Source organism: Pongo abelii, chromosome 4 (genome assembly GCF_028885655.2).
Source record: "Pongo abelii isolate AG06213 chromosome 4, NHGRI_mPonAbe1-v2.0_pri, whole genome shotgun sequence".
Lineage (NCBI taxonomy): Eukaryota > Metazoa > Chordata > Mammalia > Primates > Hominidae > Pongo > Pongo abelii.
In genome coordinates this window covers 178,846,580-178,866,381 of record NC_071989.2, presented here as the reverse complement: position 1 = coordinate 178,866,381, position 19,802 = coordinate 178,846,580, and the positions used below count along the sequence as shown (strand labels likewise).

General features: G+C 41.7%; 2 protein-coding genes across 5 annotated transcripts in view; one reads left to right on the top strand and one right to left on the bottom strand.

The window, feature by feature from the left end:
• The window catches only part of DOCK2 (dedicator of cytokinesis 2), a 442,316-nt gene that overhangs the window by 90,775 nt on the left and 331,739 nt on the right, over positions 1–19,802 (bottom strand). For all 4 annotated transcript variants that reach the window (XM_009241272.4, XM_024247240.3, XM_054556208.2 and 1 more), the window contains 2 exons: positions 6,804–6,902; positions 4,056–4,150 (listed from right to left, as the gene is read on the bottom strand). In XM_009241272.4, coding sequence (XP_009239547.4) covers positions 4,056–4,150; positions 6,804–6,902 — 194 coding nt within the window. The remainder of the gene's footprint in view (positions 1–4,055; positions 4,151–6,803; positions 6,903–19,802) is intronic.
• The window catches only part of INSYN2B (inhibitory synaptic factor family member 2B), a 120,033-nt gene continuing 109,641 nt past the window's right edge, over positions 9,411–19,802 (top strand). Inside the window, exon 1 of the mRNA XM_002816175.5 lies at positions 9,411–9,701. The gene's annotated coding sequence lies outside the window, so the exon portion shown is untranslated. The remainder of the gene's footprint in view (positions 9,702–19,802) is intronic.

Below are 19,802 nucleotides of genomic sequence, written 5' to 3'. Positions count from 1 at the left end.
GATGGAACCACCATATGAAAAGGTAGACAAGATCCAGCCCAGATTTGCTGCTTCAGTGAAGTAGTTTGGCTATACCCAGACCATAGAAATAGAAATATAAAATAAAAATAACTAACATTCATGAAGCGCTTGCTATGTGTCAAACACTGTTCTAACTACTTTCTACATATCACTTCATTTCAGTTACCACAAATATCCTTGTAGTAGGTATCATTATTAGCCACATTTTACAGTGAGGAAAACAGAGTCTAAAGCGGTGAAGGAACTTGCTCAGATGGAATTTGAATTCAGGCAGCCATAAGTCCTAACTGCCCTGTTCTGCGTCTGGTCTCTCTCCGGGCTCCAAATTCATGACAGCAACTGCAGCTTACATTTCCATGGGAATATTTACTGTTTCCCCAGCTAGACCATAAGCCCTCTGCCTTCTGGGACCACAGCTTAAATTGGCCTGTCCATTGCCTACAACCCTGGATGCCCATGAAATTCAATAAATATTTGGTGGTTGACTGCATTTAGGGTAACTTCAGGGATGTGCATAAATCCTAAGCCTCCTCAAAATGCTGGATTTCTAGAGTGAGGTGCAGATGGAACAGAGGTAAAAGAGGTTTCTAGGCATAATCTTGTTCATTTACAACATTATAAAGAACTTGATCATTTAAAAATTAACAACATCATGTAAATCAGATCTTACTCAGTGTTGCAGCTTACCAAAAAGAAAAACGCTCTAACAGGAAGTATTTCTTGCAGGAGATGTGTCACTATGTCTGCATACACAAACAGTACACAGCTGGGGAGACATTAAAATCTAGAAAACTCCACTCCCTTTTCCAACAAACAGATAAGTAAATAATAGACGATTAATGCATACATAATACAGAAATCATAAGTGATAATACAAAAATTATAAAAACAGGCCAACTATAATAACATACAGATCATGGAAGGAAGGAAGAAAAGTTAGTTGGAATGTGCAGACATACTGACAAGTGAAGTTGGCCCTGACCACATGAATAACTTGCACCTTTTTGGAGAAAAGAATATGGTATTCTGGGGAATACTGGTCTGGGCATAAGTCATGGTACATGTTCTGTTTATCTAAATTGGGTTGAAATTGTTCACTAGTGGCATGACCTTAGAGAGTCATTTCATCTCTCTGGGCAAAGTGCACTTAATAATATGGAGATTACTTTGGGAGGCCGAGGCAGGCAGATCACCTGAGGTCGGGAGTTCAAGACCAGCCTGACCAATGTGGAGAAACCCCTTCTCTACTAAAAATACAAAATTAGCTGAGCGTAGTGGCGCATGCCTGTAATCCCAGCTACTTGGGAGGCTGAGGCAGGAGAATCACTTGAACCCGGGAGGCGGAGGTTGCAGTGAGCTGAGAGCATCCCATCACACTCCAGCCTCGGTAACAAGATAGAAACTCTATCTCAAAAATAAATAAATAAATAAATAAAACAATAATAATAATAATAATACAGAGATTAAGAGCATTGGTTTCAATGAAATGGCTTCTGTTTCTTTTCAGCAATGCAATAGGAAGTATGTTACTTATCTATTCTGTACCTCAGCTTCCTCTTATATAATACGTGGATTACAGTTGTTCCACATTTTAAAGTTGTTGGGAGGATTAAATGAACTAATTTCATGTAAAGCCTTCGCAACAGTGATGGAGCTCGGTACTTAATAAATGTTAGCTATTATAATATGCAAAATGCAAAAATAGTGAGAACATTTCATGTGTTCTATAAACATAAGAGATCATTTTGGCCAGAAGATGAAGGAAATCTTCGAACTAAGCTATGTGCCTGCAAGCAGAAAAAAGTAATCTTTTCTGGTTGACATTAACACATGCTTCTGTAGTCTAAGGCTAAGTTTGTTGTCATCACCTAGTGATGGCAACACTATTATTATTGAGATTTTCCTTGATCCTGGCACTGTGCTAAGGAGTAACTCATTCTACCCTCATACACACAAAGCAATTTTCATGAAATAGAAACTACCATTATCCCCATTTTACAGACAAGGAAACTAACACTCCAAGAGGTTAAATGACTTCCCAAGAAAGAGAAAGTGGCAGAATTAAAGAGTCTGAAGCCCAGGCTGTATTCTAGAGTCTAACTTTTTTCTTTAATGTACAAAACATAAGTACTTGGCTGACCCTTAAGAGATACAAATCTATTATTTCTATTTAGGAGAGATTTCCAAAGTATTAGGTCCCTTAGGAAATTACATTCTAATTTTCTAGGTATAAAGAAATAAGGATTACTGTAGCATTTCTGGGGGCCTCTCCCAAAAATGACTAAAGTTTGAATCAAGCTGGGATTTCAGGAGGAAATTCCTTCAAAGCACTCCCATGGGACCCAGCACATGTTTCTTCCAGAATGACCGTGTAGACAGCTCAGAAGGGGAAGTTGCCTGGCCAGGGCTCCAATCCCAAGACCCTGGATCAAGGCTGGACATCTGTGCATTCACCTGCCCATTATTTAGTCCTCTTTCTGGTAACAACTTCTAGATTTTCCTTTGAAGAACTACTCTCTCTGCTTCTTTCCTTATTCCCCGACTTTGTGGTTTTGGCAGAACTGACCACACCACCCACCCCCAGTTCCAAAGGCGGGTCATGAAATCCAAGCCTAACTTAATAGCACATTTCATTCAGCTGGCCGCAGAGGTCCATGGATGGGCATGTAGCTCAGGCCAGACCTTTGAAGAGTGGCCTCAGGATTTTTTCCGTACCTATAGGAAAAGAAGCCTTTTCATTCCACTGTGGTTGAAAATACAACAAGGAATATATCTGCAACTTCCCATTTTCCCCACTAAAAGAGCATCTGCCTAAGAATAAAGTAAATAGAAAAAGCAGAGAGAGAGACACACACACACAGATTCCCTACATTGCTATTTGAGCACCTAGATACATCCATGCCTGAAGCCACACCTCAGGGCTCTTTCAGTTATCTGTGCCAATACATTCTCTTTTTGCTTGGGCAAGTTTGAGTTAGTGTTTCCTCTTTCCTTTCCACTTCAGAGAATTCTGATTTTGTCTTTTTAACTTCTCCCCTTATTCTGCCCTCTAGAGATATTTCTATCTTTGCCAGACAATGCTTGGTTTTTTGATATAAAACAAGGACAATAGGTAGAGGGAGATAAAACTAGACACCAGTATAAGATGAAGGGCTTTCCATGAAATAATCTAAAACAAATAAAAGAAGCCAAAGGAAAGCAGGGAGAAAGAAAAGAGAAGAACCAAGAAGATGCTGTTTTAAAGGAATTGGTGGGCAGGATTTGAGAATCAGGTTCTGAGAGAGGCTTGGGGAAATCCAAGGAATATTAGAAATAAACCCAATGGAATATTAGAAAAGATTAATGAGTGTTATAGTTTGGATTTTACTTTGGTGAAATGATACAAGAAACCTAGCAGCAAAGACTGAAATTGTTTAGAATTACTTTCATCTCTTGTTGTGTTGGGCCATAGGACATCTAAGCTATACTTGGGTTACACTGATAGTCTAGGAGATATTAACAGGTATTATAGATACAAACATAGACACACCAAATGCACATCCTATGTGCAAATGGATGGGCAAATGGAATGCTGTACCCTAAATCCTCCTCTTAGAAAAAAATCACATTAGCATATTAAAAGCTTGGAGAAGTCCTGCAGCATGGAAATCTGTTCAAAGCTGTTTAATTTAATGCTTCCTAAACTTATTTTACCATGTCACAGAATATCTTTTATTATTTTTAAAAAATTAAAATAATATATTTTTTAAATGCTTTTCTAAGATCTCCTGTCCCAAGAGTTTAGGAAAGGCTTCAGAGATGAAGTATGATATTCTAACTGGGATTTGAAAAATGGAGAAGTTGGGGACGATTTTTTGAGTAGCTTCAAGATTGGTGAGGAGTCCTTCCCTGGGTTTAAAGATAGAAAGAAAGGATGCCTTAACACTTTAATTTCTTTTCAGCAAGGAGAAATTGTCCCTAATTTAACTCGAAATAAGTGATCTTTGAAGTGAGGGCTGGGTAAGGTACCTTTATGGAAGCAGGTAGCAGCTCACCTGTTTTGAACCATGCTCATGGCCATCCAGTCTCCAGGGTACACGTTCTTTCCAATGAGGTCCTTGAACATGATGAAGGTCTCCATCAAGAAGTCCTGAAACAATGAAGCACAGCACACATGTCTTCCTGTTTTACAGGAACTCAGAGCTCGTTGGCTCTTTAAATTTTTTTTTTTATTATATTTTGGAGGGAGGAAAAGCGAAGGGACACAGCCTTTCATTAACTAAATTAAATGGAAGCTTAAAGATTGAATGCTAGAATGCTGTTTCCCAAATGTCAGTGGAACATGAATATGGGATGTGAAAATGCTCTCAAAATAAAGCACTATTAATTCCATCTTTGGGAATAAAGAAGTAAATGTACTCATTGATGTGGCAATTTTATAATCATTTTCCCAAATATGTATTTGAGAAGGAAATAATCTCACTGTATGAAAGCATCTCAGGTCATTGAGCAAATAAACTCTTATTAAAATGAACATCTAATTAGCAGTGCTGTAAATACAGCTAATTCATATGTCACACACACACACACACACACACACACACACACAAGCAGATTAGATAAGACACAATGACAGGAACTCTTCCTCTTCTTTGAAGAGGTTCAAAGTGGACTTCAGCACCCTTCACTAGATTTTGCAGTGAGCCATACTTTTTCTCCATCTTTGGAAAACACAAATTAAAGAAAAATCTGAAGGCCAGGCACGGTGGCTCACGCATGTAATCCCAGCATTTTGGGAGGCCGAGAAGGGTGGATCATGAAGTCAAGAGATTGAGACCATCCTGGCCAACATGGTCTCTACTAAAAATACAAAAATTAGCTGGGTGTGGTGGCACACACTGTAATCCCAGCTACTCGGGAGGCTGTGGCAGGAGAATAACTTGAACCCGGGAGGCGGAGGTTGCCGTGAGCCAAGATCGCGCCACTGCACTCCAGCCTGGTGACAGAGCGAGACTCCATCTCAAAAAATAAAAAATAAATAAAGACAAATCTGTATAGCTAAGACCAGAACCACCGGCACTGAGACCCTTTTGAGCTGGAGGTAATGAAGTCATACCACCAGTGTGCTTCAGGCAAAATTTAAAATCTAGAGGAAATCCGTTCAGAGTTGTTTCCTTAAGTTGGTGGTTTTCAAATTATTTTAACAGCAGAATTCTTTGTTCAAAGAAAGTCTTACCTGGAGCCCAATATATAAAATATATAAAGGTAGAACAGCTCTGGTGGAATTGTGTGTGTGTGTGCGCACGTGCGTGTGTGCATGTTTATGGTAAAGCATAGTGAGGATAGGAGGAACATAATTTGAAAATCACTGCTTTAAGCTAAGTTGAAAATTCTGGAAATGGCATTTGTTCCTTTCCAGCAATCTTTGTTGCTAGGGAAAACTACCTCAATACTTTAAGTCCTAGTTTCCACATCAGCAGAACGGGAATAATATTTACTTCAAAGGGTGACTGTGAGGATTAAGTGCATCCTGCCCATCAGATGCTTAGTACGGAGCCTGGTCTCTTACAAATTCTCATTACATGTTGATGATGATGATGAGTATTGTTATATTATTCATACTTGATGTCACCTGGGGAAGTGTGGATATCATCACAGGCACATCCCCTTCCTGTGGAAATGAAGACGGCTCCTGGCTCATAGATGGGAAGAGTGGCTTCTTAATGAGAAGAGAGAGTGTGGTATAAGAGTTACAGTCAATGTCCAGACCTTACCTCCACCACATACTAGCTATGGGACCTTGAGCAAGCAGATTGTAGACTTGTGAAATGTGACTCCTAATTCCCATGTCATACTTTTGTGAGGGTTATGTAAGAAAATGTGTATGTTCAATCATTAAGAATTCCATTTCTTACCTTCTTCCCCCAGAAACCTTTCCTTCCATAGAGGATCAAAAATTAGGAGTCCAGTTTTTCTATTTCCATGTCTTAAGATACAGGGAAATTGGAGGTTGAGGGAAAGGTTCCATTTCTTGCCAATCTTACTCCAAGGGAGAGAACATCTCACTACTGAATGGATGAAGGGGTAGGGCATTGGTTTTCTAATGATTCCTTTTTTTTAATGGGCTTCTCTCTGAGGTTGATCCAATTTTGGTGCCCCTGGTCTCTCCAGGGAGAGTTGAGAATGACCTTAAGCAGTGGGACTCCTGAACCTGGTAGCAACAAGACAGAGAGAAAGGAGGCCACACTGAGGGCAAAGGGTGCTCTGTTCCACTCTTGGGGCAGGAACAGCCTGGGCTGGGCTCTATGTTAACAAAGTCATCAGCTGCAGAGATAGAAGCCACAGGCCATGGGCAGATGGTCTTGCAGCAAATGCATCCTGAGAGGCTAGAAGAAGGGGGCCCAGAGACTGACTTCCTCTAGGCATTTGTGATCTTAATAAGAGCTATATTTCAGTGAGCACTTACTACATGAGAGCTATTGTGTTCTTGTGCAACCCCTTCTTAGCCCTATGACATAAATGATATTATCCCCACTTTACAAATGGGGAAACTGAGGCATAAAAGAGAGTCACCTGTCCATGGTCACACAGCTAGCAAGTGACAAATCCTAGATGCAAACCTAAGACTGTATGACTCTAACAGTCATGCTCTTAAACCCCAAAATGTCTGTGATTCATCAACAAATATTGGTTAAGTCATATCTAGATTATGTGATAGACATGCAGGTCTCTCTGACAGGGACAGAAGGCATGTTCCAGAGATGGAAGAGTTCTTCCTCAACCCCAGCATCCTATAGACTCACCACAAGTTCAGAGCTGGTCTGGAAGGTCTCAATGTAGAAGGAGTAGTGCTGGTCACCCATCTGGTTTAAGATGGCTGTCATACATGCCACAAAGTGACTCTGCAAGAAATGAAGAAAAATACCATAAATAGTTGAGAGAGGACCATGGAAAACTTCCCTGTGAGAAAATGTCTCCTTATGGCTCATTCATCAAAAAAGTATTTACTGAGTACTATTATGTGCCTGGGACTGTAATAGGAGTGCCAAACATAAACATAACACCTGATCCATTACCTCTCCTGCTGTTCGCACATTGGGGAAAAAGCACTGTACTTGTGTCAGGAAATCCAGCCTATTTCAAAATCATGGAGACAGTTTCATTTTATGACAAATAATTTTACATGTGTAAGTCCCAATTGTCTCATCTGTCAAATGGGACAATAATTCATCTGAATCTACCTCTAGAGGAGTATCAAAAGAATCAGGTGGCTCCTTTAGCACCTTGAAATGCACTAAAGTTCTCTGCAGAGGAATCTGTAGCTGGATCACCAGGAATCAGCCAGTGGCAACCCAGCACCTCCTGGGGCCTGCCACTTGGTAAGGGCTGAGAGGGATGAAAGAAATGAGAAGAGATGGCCCTTGCTCTTTGTGAGTTCATGATCTAGTTGGGAAAGCAAGATTAATCCATGAGAGAAAAAGAGTAAGACCCTCAATTGGCAAAGCCAGCTAAGTACCAGAAAGATTCAAACAAAGGGAAATCAAGGCAGGGACACAGAGAGGAGACCCTCGGAGCAGAAGAGGAACCACACCCTTTCATGCACCAGAAGACATCAGCATAGCCTTTTCTGCTTCCTCTTTCCCAGATTTTATCAGTCCATATCAGGGTGAGTTTTCTGTGTCTGCAAGCAGCATTCAGGGAGATCTATTCTGGAACCTGCTAAACAAAACACTAGCCACGAATCCACCAGGGGTGAGAAGTCATTCTTGACTGTCTCTTGCAAGTTTCCACTGGGGCTGCCATCTTGGCCAAATGAAGTTCCACTGTGGTCCAGCCAAGCACGGGCTTGTGGAAGATGGCCTGGCTGGAAGTATTATATTTGAACCAAAAAAAAAAAAAAAAAAGCATTTTTACCATAAACTGTTGCCTTTTTTATATAAAAAAGTTCCTCTTTTGTTAATAAAATAACAAAGATGAAATATATACAGGTATACCTTGAAGATATTATGGGTTTGGTTCCAGACCACCACAATAAAGTGAATATCACAATCAAGCCAGTCACATGAACGTTTTGGCTTCTCAGTGCATATAAAAGTTATGTTAACACTATATTGTAATCTATTAAGTATGCAATAGCATTATGTTTACAAAAATATAAATTTTAATTTGAGAACATAAACCTTAATTTAAAAATATTGCTAAAAAAACTCTAACGATCATCTGAGCCTTCAGTAAACAGGAATCATTTTGCTGGGGTAGGGTCTGGGCTTGATGCTGATGGCTGCTGACTGATCAGGGTGGCGGTTGCTGAAGACTAGAGTGGCTGTGGCAATTTCTTAAAAAAAGACAACAATGAACTTTGCCATAGTGAAGTTTGTTTATGGTGCCCTAAAATAATTATAATAGTAACATCAAAGGTCACCGATCACAGATCACCATAACACGTATAATAATAATGAAAAAAATCTGAAATATTGCTTGGATTTCCAAACTGTGATGCAGAGATATGAAGTGAGCACAGGCTGTTGCAAAAATGGTGCCAAGAGACTTGCTCAATGCAGGATTGCCACAAACCTTCAATTTGTAAAAAACAGGTATCTGTGAAGCATAATAAAACGAGGTATGCCTGTATGTATATATACATGTGTATATATTTCCTCCAAGGTTTACAATTTCGTTCCAGTGGTAGAGAAACAGGAAGCCTTTTGGAAAACTGTTTCTTAAGCTTATACTCCCAAAAGTAGCTCCCATAATATGGATTTTCATTTGTTTCTAGGTTCTTTTCAATTAGGAAGTTAGGGATAGCATGCTTTCCTTGTCAGCAGAAACAGCTATGTAATTAGTGAGTCCCAGAGCAAAGTAAAAATGCAAAGCCCTTGTTTAAAACTATTCAGAATTTTGAAACAACCGTGGAGCCCTTCTAAGCAAGGGGCCTGCCATGACTACGAAGGTTACAAGCCCAGGAAGCTGGCTCTCCTTGCCAAGTGACCACACACCCGCACACCATAAATGACTAGAAAACATGCATATCTGGCGGAGATCGCAAAGCTGGGACTCTCAGGGACAATGGCTGATGATGCTTTTATGGGAACTTGTAGCCTCTACACTGGGTGGCAACTCCTTGAAGAGCCAGAGTCAAATTCTTTTTCCTGCTCAGGCCCCCAGGGGGTGGTAGTGAGTGTGTAAAATTATCCCTTTCAAACTAGACAGAACACCGCCGTCACTGCTAATTTAACCAGCTCCCACTTAAATCAAGAAATAACCATTATTCTCATTTCTACCTCCAGCCAGGCCAAATGCAAGAAAGGAGAAACCTTAGCATTTGAGGAGTGTAGGAGTGTGTGTATGTGCATGTGTGTGTGCCTGTATATGTGTGTGTGTGTGTGTGTGTGTGTCTATACACACACAGGAGCGTGTGTTTCCTCTGCTCCCTCTATCTCTCCTCTCCCTTCCTTAAAGAATTCAGCCTGTGGCCACTAGAGGTCTTTTCTTTTCACATGGTAGCTGCCGAGCAGTTTGTTCGGCTTTTTATTTATTCCTACGTGAGCAGACCCACTACACTTCTTGCATATAAACAGTGAAAATTACAATATGAAGGACTTATTATTCCTTCTTTTGGAGTAATTTTGCCGCTGGTCAAAGCCTGGCTCATTGTGCAAGGAAGGGGGACCATCCTCTGCAGGTAATTCCACTGCTTCAAGGTAAGAGATGTGGGTAGGTTTTATTTTTTATGATCGGTGATCCTCTAAGAGAAAATGCGATCGTCTCTTGGACAATAGTTTACTTTTAAAGCTTTGGCTTAAATGAACAGTGAGGCTGGGAGCTTGTATGTGTGTGTGTGGTGGTATGTAGTGGAAAATCCACCATTGTCAGAACTGCAGGCTGCCCCAAATGCATGGATATGGAATGCTTGTTATTTTCAATGGCTTGATTTGAATTTGAAGGGGGAAAAAAAGCAAAGAAAAACAAACCTTGGATCTCAAGTTGCCTGGAATTGCCTTGAAAAGGATGAATTGTCTTAAGCCTTGTTTAGAGAAACTTCCATTCTTCATTTTAAAAGATAAAAAGGGAGGTGGATTCTAGTCCCCATCTAGAGATAGTGGCTGTTTTATGAAAAAAACCATTATCTTTTCATTAGGAGTTGGTCGGTGTGTTGTAGTTCACTGATCAATCAAAATTACTTTTACCAGCTTGTTAATTTCTTAGTTCTCACTACCACGTAGAAAAACCTGGTTGTGTGCCTTTCAGTACGATTTGTAGTGCAATGTGACTGAAGTTTGGACAAGTTACCTGCATTTGGCTGTTAATGAAAAATGACAGTGTTTTACTTCTGATTAGAAGCATCTTTTTTTTCTGCTATGGTGTCTAGCCCCCTTTGGTATCAGATCTGTGGGAAATCACACCGATGTGAATGATTGATAACCTGAAATGGAGTGAGAAACGAGCAGCAGCTTCATATTCAGAAAAGTCTCTTTTCTGTCATTTGGATTTTAAAAACCACCTCTTTTGTCATGCAGCAATAGAATCATGGAATAACATTTTGCTTCTCTGATGTGTGTATTTTTTCAGTAGTTTCCTCAAAAATGGCATTTGTGTCCTGCCCCTCTGTACAAGTTTGAGACCTTACTTCCATATCCACCATGTCTTAAATTTTTAGGGGACATAGGAATAGGGGTGGGGGAATGTTGATCAGACTGCATTTGCCCTAGCAACTTAGACAGCCCTAACACTGACGTTGTTCAAACTTTAGAGTGTAGGAGCTCGAACTCCCAGCCCCGTCAGAAACCTGGAAAAGCCTGAATACTGCATGGGGGACAGAGGGGTGGAGGGATCCCTTGCAGTCTCCAGGCTAGCAAGAATCCCCCTCTTTTCATCCCTGGCAGAAATTCTGTAATCGGCATATTTACTACCTAGGAATGAGGCAGCCACTCATCCATATCCAAGCAGCATGCCAGGATGGGAAATTGCTTCTTAAAACAGAATTCCAGGGAGACTTGCATATTAAATTCCAGCAAGAAATTGTATCCGAGACTCTGGCACAAACCAGGCAGTGTCACCTCGCTCCGACTGGGATGGTTTAAAATGTGGCTAATGAATCACAGCATGAAGAGACACAGTTTGAAACTAGGTCAAACGTGTAAAAATAAGTGCAATCATCGCAGGCACTTGGCTGATGAGGGGCTACTTAACACCTTGAGTGGCAGGGCTTATTTGCTGTACAGAGCCCTCTTCAGTGATCCAAGACAATCAATCCTCTTAATTAATTCAGCCCATCAAGACGTAGGGAGGTCTTGCACACTTGGAAGCTCCAAAGGAAAAGAGTGAAGGTCTTTTCATTGTGTGATGGTGAGAGAGAAAAAGAGAAACCCAATATTGTGTGATCAAAATTAATTAGCTGGGATACTAGGTGATTGTCATCAGGAGATTAGCGCTCCCCAAATCATTCTACTCTTTTGCATTAAAAAATTCATCATAATCATCATCATCATATTGATAATGCCAGTAATTTTAGGGTACAACATTCAACTTAAACATATCTATTTAACAACCTCTAATGCAAACACACCTACACACACACACACACACACACACAGAGCCAGGACCCCTGCAGTGCCAAGTGAACGGAGGGAAAGGCTACCAGTTTTCCCTGCCTTGGGAAACAAACAAAATAGGGGCGAGGGGCATGGGTGCTGCCTGCCCATGCATCCCCCACTCACCTAAGATTAGTAGGAGTGATGAGATCGCAGAAGGAGAGAAACAGCCAACTTCGGAAGCTTGCTACCTAAATGCCAACATTACTATGTGATACCAGCTGGTGACACGTTGCTATAGTAACTTCAAATAATGCGCACGACCAAAATAAAATAAAATATAGAAAGTACCAGCGAGAGGAGATGAAGGAAAGTTTGCCGAGGGAGGCTCAGAGAGAGATGAAAAGTTCTTTCTAGGAGCTGTCCTTTGGAGACTAGGAGTGGCCGAATGCACTCACAGGTTGCTTCTCTATTCACCCCCAAGTCTGCCATCTGGTTATGTAACAGATTTTATTCTTGGATGAAATTGGTGCTGTCTGTGTGGTGGGTCTAGGACTGGAAGTGGGAGGCTTTGGTGTCAGGAAAAACAAGGACTCTAAAACCCATTCATTTTAGAGCTTTATCAGGCAGTTCAGAATTGTAATTGGGAGCACTCTTTGGGAAAACTAAGGTGTGCTGTCTGTCCTTGCGTTCTGGGCTCTGTGCTAGGTGTGAGGCGTGGAGCAATGAGCAGGATGGATAAGGCAGTACTCTAAAGGGCTTACATCTGGTTCTGCCAGGATGCAAGCATGAGAGTGGGGGCTTAGGAGCCAGAAAGCCTGAGTTCAAATCTCAGCTGTATCTCTTACTAGTTTTGTGACCTCGAGCAGGGTCTCGTGCCTCAGTTGCCTCATCTGTAAAAGGAGATAAAAATATTCCTTACTTCACACGGTTTTGGTGAGGGTGCAATTAATTTGTGTAAAGGGCTTAGAATACGGAAAGCCCTCGATAATAGCAGCTATTATTAGTATTGTCTTGTTGCTGACTCAAGTCCAGAGAAGCTATGCAGATTAGCTCATTGAAATTCCTGACCTGGACAGAGGAAATGATGACTCCGCCTACCCGTGACTATCTATGGACACATCAAGTGCTCCCAATCACAGCTTGGGATGAACAGCTAAGAGCCTCTGCCACTGAACATGCTTTTGGTTAACAACATGCCACTGTTCAGTAAGTCCAGTGTGTGCCTCTTGGAACAGAGCATGCTGGGAGAGTTCTTTTATTCAGGAACAGTTGCTGGCAGGTAGGAAAACTGATAACAGTGTCCAAATTGTTCAGAAGCCTGAAAAATAACTGTCTTCATCGAAAACTTAGTTCCCCAGTTGTTTGGCTTTAAGAAGCTGTCTGTCTTTGCGTGCAGTGACATTCTTTGGTTACCCAGGGCATCCTGCTGTGCAATAGAATAAACTGAATCACCTTCTTTCCTAAGAAGCTTTTTGATCCACAAGGTTCATGTGGCCTGCCACATGTCAAAGGCATAGCATCACAGGAAAACAGAAAGATGCCACTTGGATGTTGCATATGCTGGGTGTGCCCTGACATGTTCCATCTGTACAACATGGCAACTGCGGCAGACTCAGCCTTGTGCACCCCTGCCTGACGCTGTGGCCATTAATGACAGATCAGCTCTCAAGCACAGACGAGGGGCCAGAAGCGCAGGCTGCTTTGAATCAAGGCTCGAAGAGGAGCCTGAATTCATTACACACTCTTCATTTGAAACTAACACCTTCTGATCCTGGTTGGAGCCTGTGCTTGTGGCTCTGTGGTGTGAAATCAGTTTAAATTTTCTTCTTTTTTTTCTTTTTGAGATCACTTGAAAACTTCTAAAGTATATGATGAGATGTTTAATCACAAGGGGAAGTGGAAGGAAAGAAAATTCCATTCATTCATTCCTTTTGCCCAGGGCCCTACATTCATCATCTCAATAGCGACCAGCAAGTGCCAGGTGCCAGAGGCACAGCAGTTACTGAATCCTGTCAATAATCTCATGAGGTCAGCTTTATGCCCATTTTATACAGGAGGAAAGTTAGATACCTGGAGGTCAGGTAGCTTGCTTATGCAGACTTTTAGTATATGGTGACATAGGACCTAAAATTTAGGCCTTTCCGACTCTAAGCCCTGGGTTCTCTTAAAAACCCGCCATGTCTTCCATGTCAGCACTCTCATGGGCAGAGATTTGTGTCCATTTATTCATTGTTCTTTGTCAGAAGCTAGAGTTGAACTTGCATATTGCATGGGTTCAATAAATATTTGTTAGATGGGAGATTGAATTTATTATAGAATTTCCCATCTCCAAAAGAATGTTATAGGGACCACCCCTTCCATAAATGCTGAAAAGTTAGGGTCCTGTGTTGACTACTTTTGCCTTAGGAGAGGCCAGAAATGAAAGAAGTTTTGTTTTACCTCTGAACACATCCCATCTTAAATTATATTCCAGCAATCCAGAGTGAGATAATTCTTTCACATATTCCTTAATTCAACAAGTATTTCTTGAGCATCTACTATGTGCCAGGCATGGTTTTAGATGCTGGGGATATAGCTGAGGTTACCAAAGGCTTTGTTCTTAAGAAACTCACATCCCAGTTGGGAAGAGCCAGGAACAGATGGAATACACTTTAAACAAGGAAATATATATGTAAGATCATTTTAGATGGTGATATGTGCTACTAATGAAATATTACAAAGCAATAGCATGGAGATGGAGTGTCTGCCCTATTTTCAATAGGATGGATCATAGTGGCCTCTTTAAGAGTTGACATTTGAGTAGAAACCTGAATGATGAAAATGGATCATGCAAAAATCTGGGAGAACAGTAGATGCAAAGGCCCTGAAGTGGAATGTGCTTGGAGTGTCGGAGGAGCTGAAAGAAGTTCAGTGTGGTGGAAAGGCGTGACTGAGGGAAGGCTCCGTATATGATGAGGTCAGAGAGACAGGCAGCAGTCTGATCCCATGGGCCCTTGGAGGCCCATGGAATCAGTGCAAGAATTGGGATTTTCTTGTAAGTACAAAGAGAAGCCATTGATTTGGACTTTGAGAAGCATGCTCTGGCTGCTGTGTGCTGGAAAGCTCTCCTCTTTAGAGAAGCATTTTCCATGTCTTTTCACACCAGCCCATCTCCAAGGCACTAGACTGGAGTTGTTCCTAGGGTCAGGAGTTTGTGAAAAGCACAAATTATGTTTTAAATGTTGATTCTTCCTCATTCCTGATGGTTATCACTCTTCAGCAAGGATTTCTTGCTAAATGATTATTTTCTAGCAGAATCTGGCCCTCCTTTGGCAGGTATGGGCATGGACTTTAGTTTTACATTGATTCCATTTGTCTTCGAGTCCAGTGGGCTCATCTCCCTGTCATGCAGAGTTGAATGAACAGAAGCCTACTTTTGGAGGCTCCCAGTCTCTGGGTAAAGCCATTCAAGTCTGGGGGCCTACCTGAGAAGCCTGCTTGCCAGGGGAGGGGCTATCATTCAGGATACCCCAGTTTTTAATGGAACAGAACATCATTATCCTGTTTCTAACTCTCTCCATGGAAACATGTGTGTGTGTCAGGGGGGAGGGGCGTCACAAATATGATTGCAAAAAGAACAGGTTCAGAAGCAAGGATTTATTCTCCATGTATACAACTATGATGGGCTTCTGTGCCTCACACTGAACATCTCAGGAAGAGCTGTGCAGGAAAATATGGTATATTCCTCAGTTCACACCTCCCTGAGAAAAATCAAAACCAGGAGCATTGCTAGGGTGTGGAGCTCTGGATAAGGATCCTAAGCAGCTCCCACTCTTTCCTGCAAACGTGCATCCAGGGTAAAATGACACCAAGGTCAACCTTCTGTGGGTAAAGGTGTCCCAAAAGGATGTGAAGTCTCTGACAGCAGGTATTGTGGGCTAAACAACAGTAATAATAGTCACCATTTCAAGGGCTAAATACATGTTAGATACTGTGCTAAGCCTCTATTTCCCATCTGAAAGGACTTTTTATAGGGTCATAACAAGGGAAGAAAAAACCAGAAGCAAGGGAATTTAGTATTAGTCAGATGTTTATGTGTTAGATGCTGTTAAAAAGTACACTGATGATCGTAATAGCCAACAGTTATAGAGTACTTACTATGGGTCAAGCACTCATTACGTATGCTTTATCTTATGTAATCCTCCAAACTTTCAGTAGATGTTGGTAATACCATTTGTACTTTATAGATGAGAAAACCAAGGAACAGAGAGGGGATATAGGTTGCCTAGATCAGCTTGACTTCAGAATGCTTTCATTTAATTTAGAAAAAAAGGAGACTATCATTTTTGCAAACATGATATGATCTTATTATCATTAAAATTAAGCCCTACCTCAAAAGACAATGAAGAAAGGAAAAGTATGTGATCGTTCACCTCACCACCTCTCCCCCTGCTGAATTAACCTTGAATATTAGGAAACATCATTGACATCTCTTGTGCCTATATAGAAGAGGAGGAATGGATGATGGATGGATGGACAGATAGATAAATTAACAGATGAATGAATGAATGAATGAATGAATGAATGAACAGATGGATGTATGGACATATGGATAAAGCTAGCTAGATGATATACACAGATAGAACAACTGGTAAAGTTACACAGTTACATAGACAGAACCAGCTCTCTTAATGACTATTCTCTATGGCTGAGGACACCCCTCCTGTTTTCTGCATTACTTGGGATTTGAAGGCTAAGAAGGGTTCTGTGTGAGGTACCAATACCGCATACTAGGAAATATATCTAGTTTCTCATAGATGTAGCTTTTCCAGCAGGCACTGGGCACATCCTAACTCCTGGGATCAATGCCGGCTCTCTTTGACATGCTCTGGAACTCTGGACAAATTGTTTTACCTCTTGGACCCTCAGTTCTCTCTTTGTAAATGGGGATAACCATGCAGGCTCTGTAGGACTGCAGTGAGGATGAAGGTAGAAGACACATGCAAAGGGTCCCTTAAAGAGCCTGGCACACATAGGTATTCAGAAAGACTTCTTGCAATGCTCTGCCTCAGTTCCATTCCTGGTTCACCAGGAACAGTCTGTGATCAGCCGGAGATGTGTAGAGTTTGCTTCTGGTTCACTTGTAGAGGATGATTTAAACCCCCCTGTGGAAATGAGGGCAGCTGCATTGCGGGTGAGGATTTATAGTTTCTTCCATTTTTCTCCCTTTACAAAGCCTCTATTGTTTAAGGGAGTGGAGGGGGCAGGCAGATAAATATGTTCACAGAACATCAGGTGACCAAGCCAGAGAGCTTCCAGGAGGGAAGATTACTTTGCGGATAAAAGGATTTCTTCAGTTTACGTCATTTTCCTTCTTGAGGAGTGAAGAGGAGTGAAGGTCTCTCACATCATGTATTAAACTTCAAGCCAAACGTATCATCCAGGCCTCTTTTAGCACTTCCTCCCTCCTCTAGTTGTTTCTGCTGCAAGAGATCTGCTAGTCACAGCACACTCAGGTACTAGGATCTGCTAACAGCTTATTGGGGAGCGGGGTGGTTGCTTGGAGGTGGCCCCTTTGCAAACTCTGCATTGCTCAATTCCGCAGTGCTTAACCACGGCAAGGACACACTGAAGGTGTAATTCTTAGTCCACATTGGAGAACATCTTTCCCGCTTCCTAGACAATTGCTCAGTCCTCATTCCCAATCAACCAATCAGTTATCAAATATTTATTAAGCACTTATTGTGTGTAAGGAGCTATGTCAGGTATGATCATGGTCCACACACTGAAGGTCTCAGACTAACAGGGGAGATTTTATCCACCTATCATCTATCTATCTATCTATCTATCTATCTATCTATCTATCTATCTCACATTGGCTCTCAACTGGGGCAATTTTGTCCCTCAAAGGGCATTTAATAATGCCTTGAAATCTTTTTATTGTCAAAAGTGATGGAGAGGTTGCTACTGACATCTATTGGGTAAAAACTAAGGATGCTGCTAAAATATCCTACAATACATAGGATAGCCCCCACAAAGAAAATGATCCAGCTCCAAATGTCACTAGCACTGATGTTGAGAAGCTCTGATCCATAAAGAGGAAGATACATTATGATACTAAATGATAAGTGCAAAATGCATGCTATAGGTAAGGTTTACACTAGGCTTTTAATAAGCAGGAACAATCTGTAAGGGTAGAAATATTCAGGGAAAATTTCATAGAGCATGTAGGATTTGAGAAACTACAAGACTGATAGAGATTGAGCTAAGAATGGGAAAGGACATCTTAGATCAATGATAGAAAATACATTTTATAATTTGATTAATTTAATTGATTGGTAGTGACTGTCTGGGGAGTTGTGTTGGAAATAATTCTAAGGCCAAGTCCTAGCTCAGCAGGAAAGAGTGTGGCGATCGATTAGTGATGTCTGCCATGGGCAAGGGCAGGGAGTGGTAGTATATATACTGAGAAATTGCTGCTTCATATTTATATGTTGGAACAGGATGAGGAAAGTGGCAGAGGTGGAAATGAACAAGGTGCCTGGGTACAGCAGAAGTTCATGGGTAACTACGAGAGATATTTGGAGGGGAAGACTATGGAAGGGGCTTGGATGCCTGGCTAAGGGCTTTGATCCTCAATCTGTAGGTAATAGGATGCCATGCAGACACCTGCCTACTGTGTTGCCTTCAGGCCAGCTCTGCTGACGAGGTCTTGAGAACTAAAGAAAGCTACCCAAAGTCCTTGCTCTTCATTTCTATAAAGCGAGTACTATTTCATCTGTTAACAGCAAAAACTGGCAGAATCATCACACTCTGGCTTTTATGAAGCTGATCCCCATGATGAGAAAAATCCTATGAAGCTGAACTCAGAGATAACTGTTTGAAAAGCTGACTCCAAGGGCTCACATTAATGAGCTCCTGTAAAGCCCTTTTGGATAGAGCATTCCTTCTGATGTCTTTCATGAAAAAAAAAAAAAAAAAAAAGGTTGTAGGAGGAAAGGGGCAGAAGGAAGTGGAAGTCTATTCCTAGGGCTCACGTGCCAGCTGTGGCTGACCCCTGGCTAGGGCACTGCATAGCCAACCCAGCTTGTGCTTCCTGTCAGGCCCCAGCTCCCCAGCAGGCTGGATCCTTCTCCGGCAGCTTCCTCCCTGCTCTGGGAATGATACTTCATTGATTCACTAGTTTGCAATTTTCCAGATGACGTCATACTCATTGTTTTTTTTTGTTTGTTTTTGTTTTTTTTTGCCTTTCTTTCCCTCTGTTCACCTCTCGCCTCTTAAATTCCCATTTGTCCCACTTCCCTGTCCTCTGGAATGGTAGCAACACCTCCCGATTACCAACCTCTGCAGTCTGCATTAGCTGCCTGCTGACTCCCTCTCCCCGTCATCATTAATAAAGGTGACACTGCAGCTTGGCATGAACGCAGGTCCTCCCCCACCTGCCCCACCCTCCCCTGTCTTGGAGAGGATGGCTCCCTGACTGCAAAACCCCTGCCTTTGAAGGTTTCTTCCTGCACCCAGCTCCCATACCTATATTCTGGTCCACACTCAATTAAAGAAAAATCAACTGACACAATGAAAAAGGCCATTCAGAGAGCTGGCCTGGTGGAGCCCACCTATCAGATCAACTTATTAAAGCCCCATATCTACTAATTCCATCTAGAAAAGAAAATAGATGTCACAGTTGTCTGGACTGATTTTTTCTTTAAAATCTCCCCTGACTATTTCACCCTGGCAGGGCCAGAGAAATCCCAGCAAAAGTCTAATCAAAGTTAAAGCTTAGACTTAGAGAGCTGATGGCGAGGATGATTCTTGGGAACTATCCTGCAAGCCAGCCTCCCTGCAGCACAGATGGGGAAACCATGGACCAGAGAGGTTGGGTGGTTTCCCCATAGTCACATTACAACCCAGTCATATGATCACAGTGTTGAGTTGACTCTATCACCCTCCACCACCTTCAAACAGCAGTCCCCTGACCTTCCAAGTTTCCTACAAACAAAGTGATTGTTCTTTCCCAGCCTTATTTCAGCCAGGCGGCTGTCCAGATGCCCAGGATAAATGAACCTTAAGGCTGATATTTGAGAAATATATTCTTCTTTATTTTTCTGACCAAATAGGTTTCCAGGTTTGGGGCAGAACAAGCCATTGAGCAATTATTTTATCTTTCAAAAACAAGATGGAATGCACGTCCCTGTTACCACTATTCATTGCCACTTTGATCCATTACATTCTGTGCACGGCATCCAAATCTGGTTAAGAACATCAAATTAAAAACCAAACGATTGATCA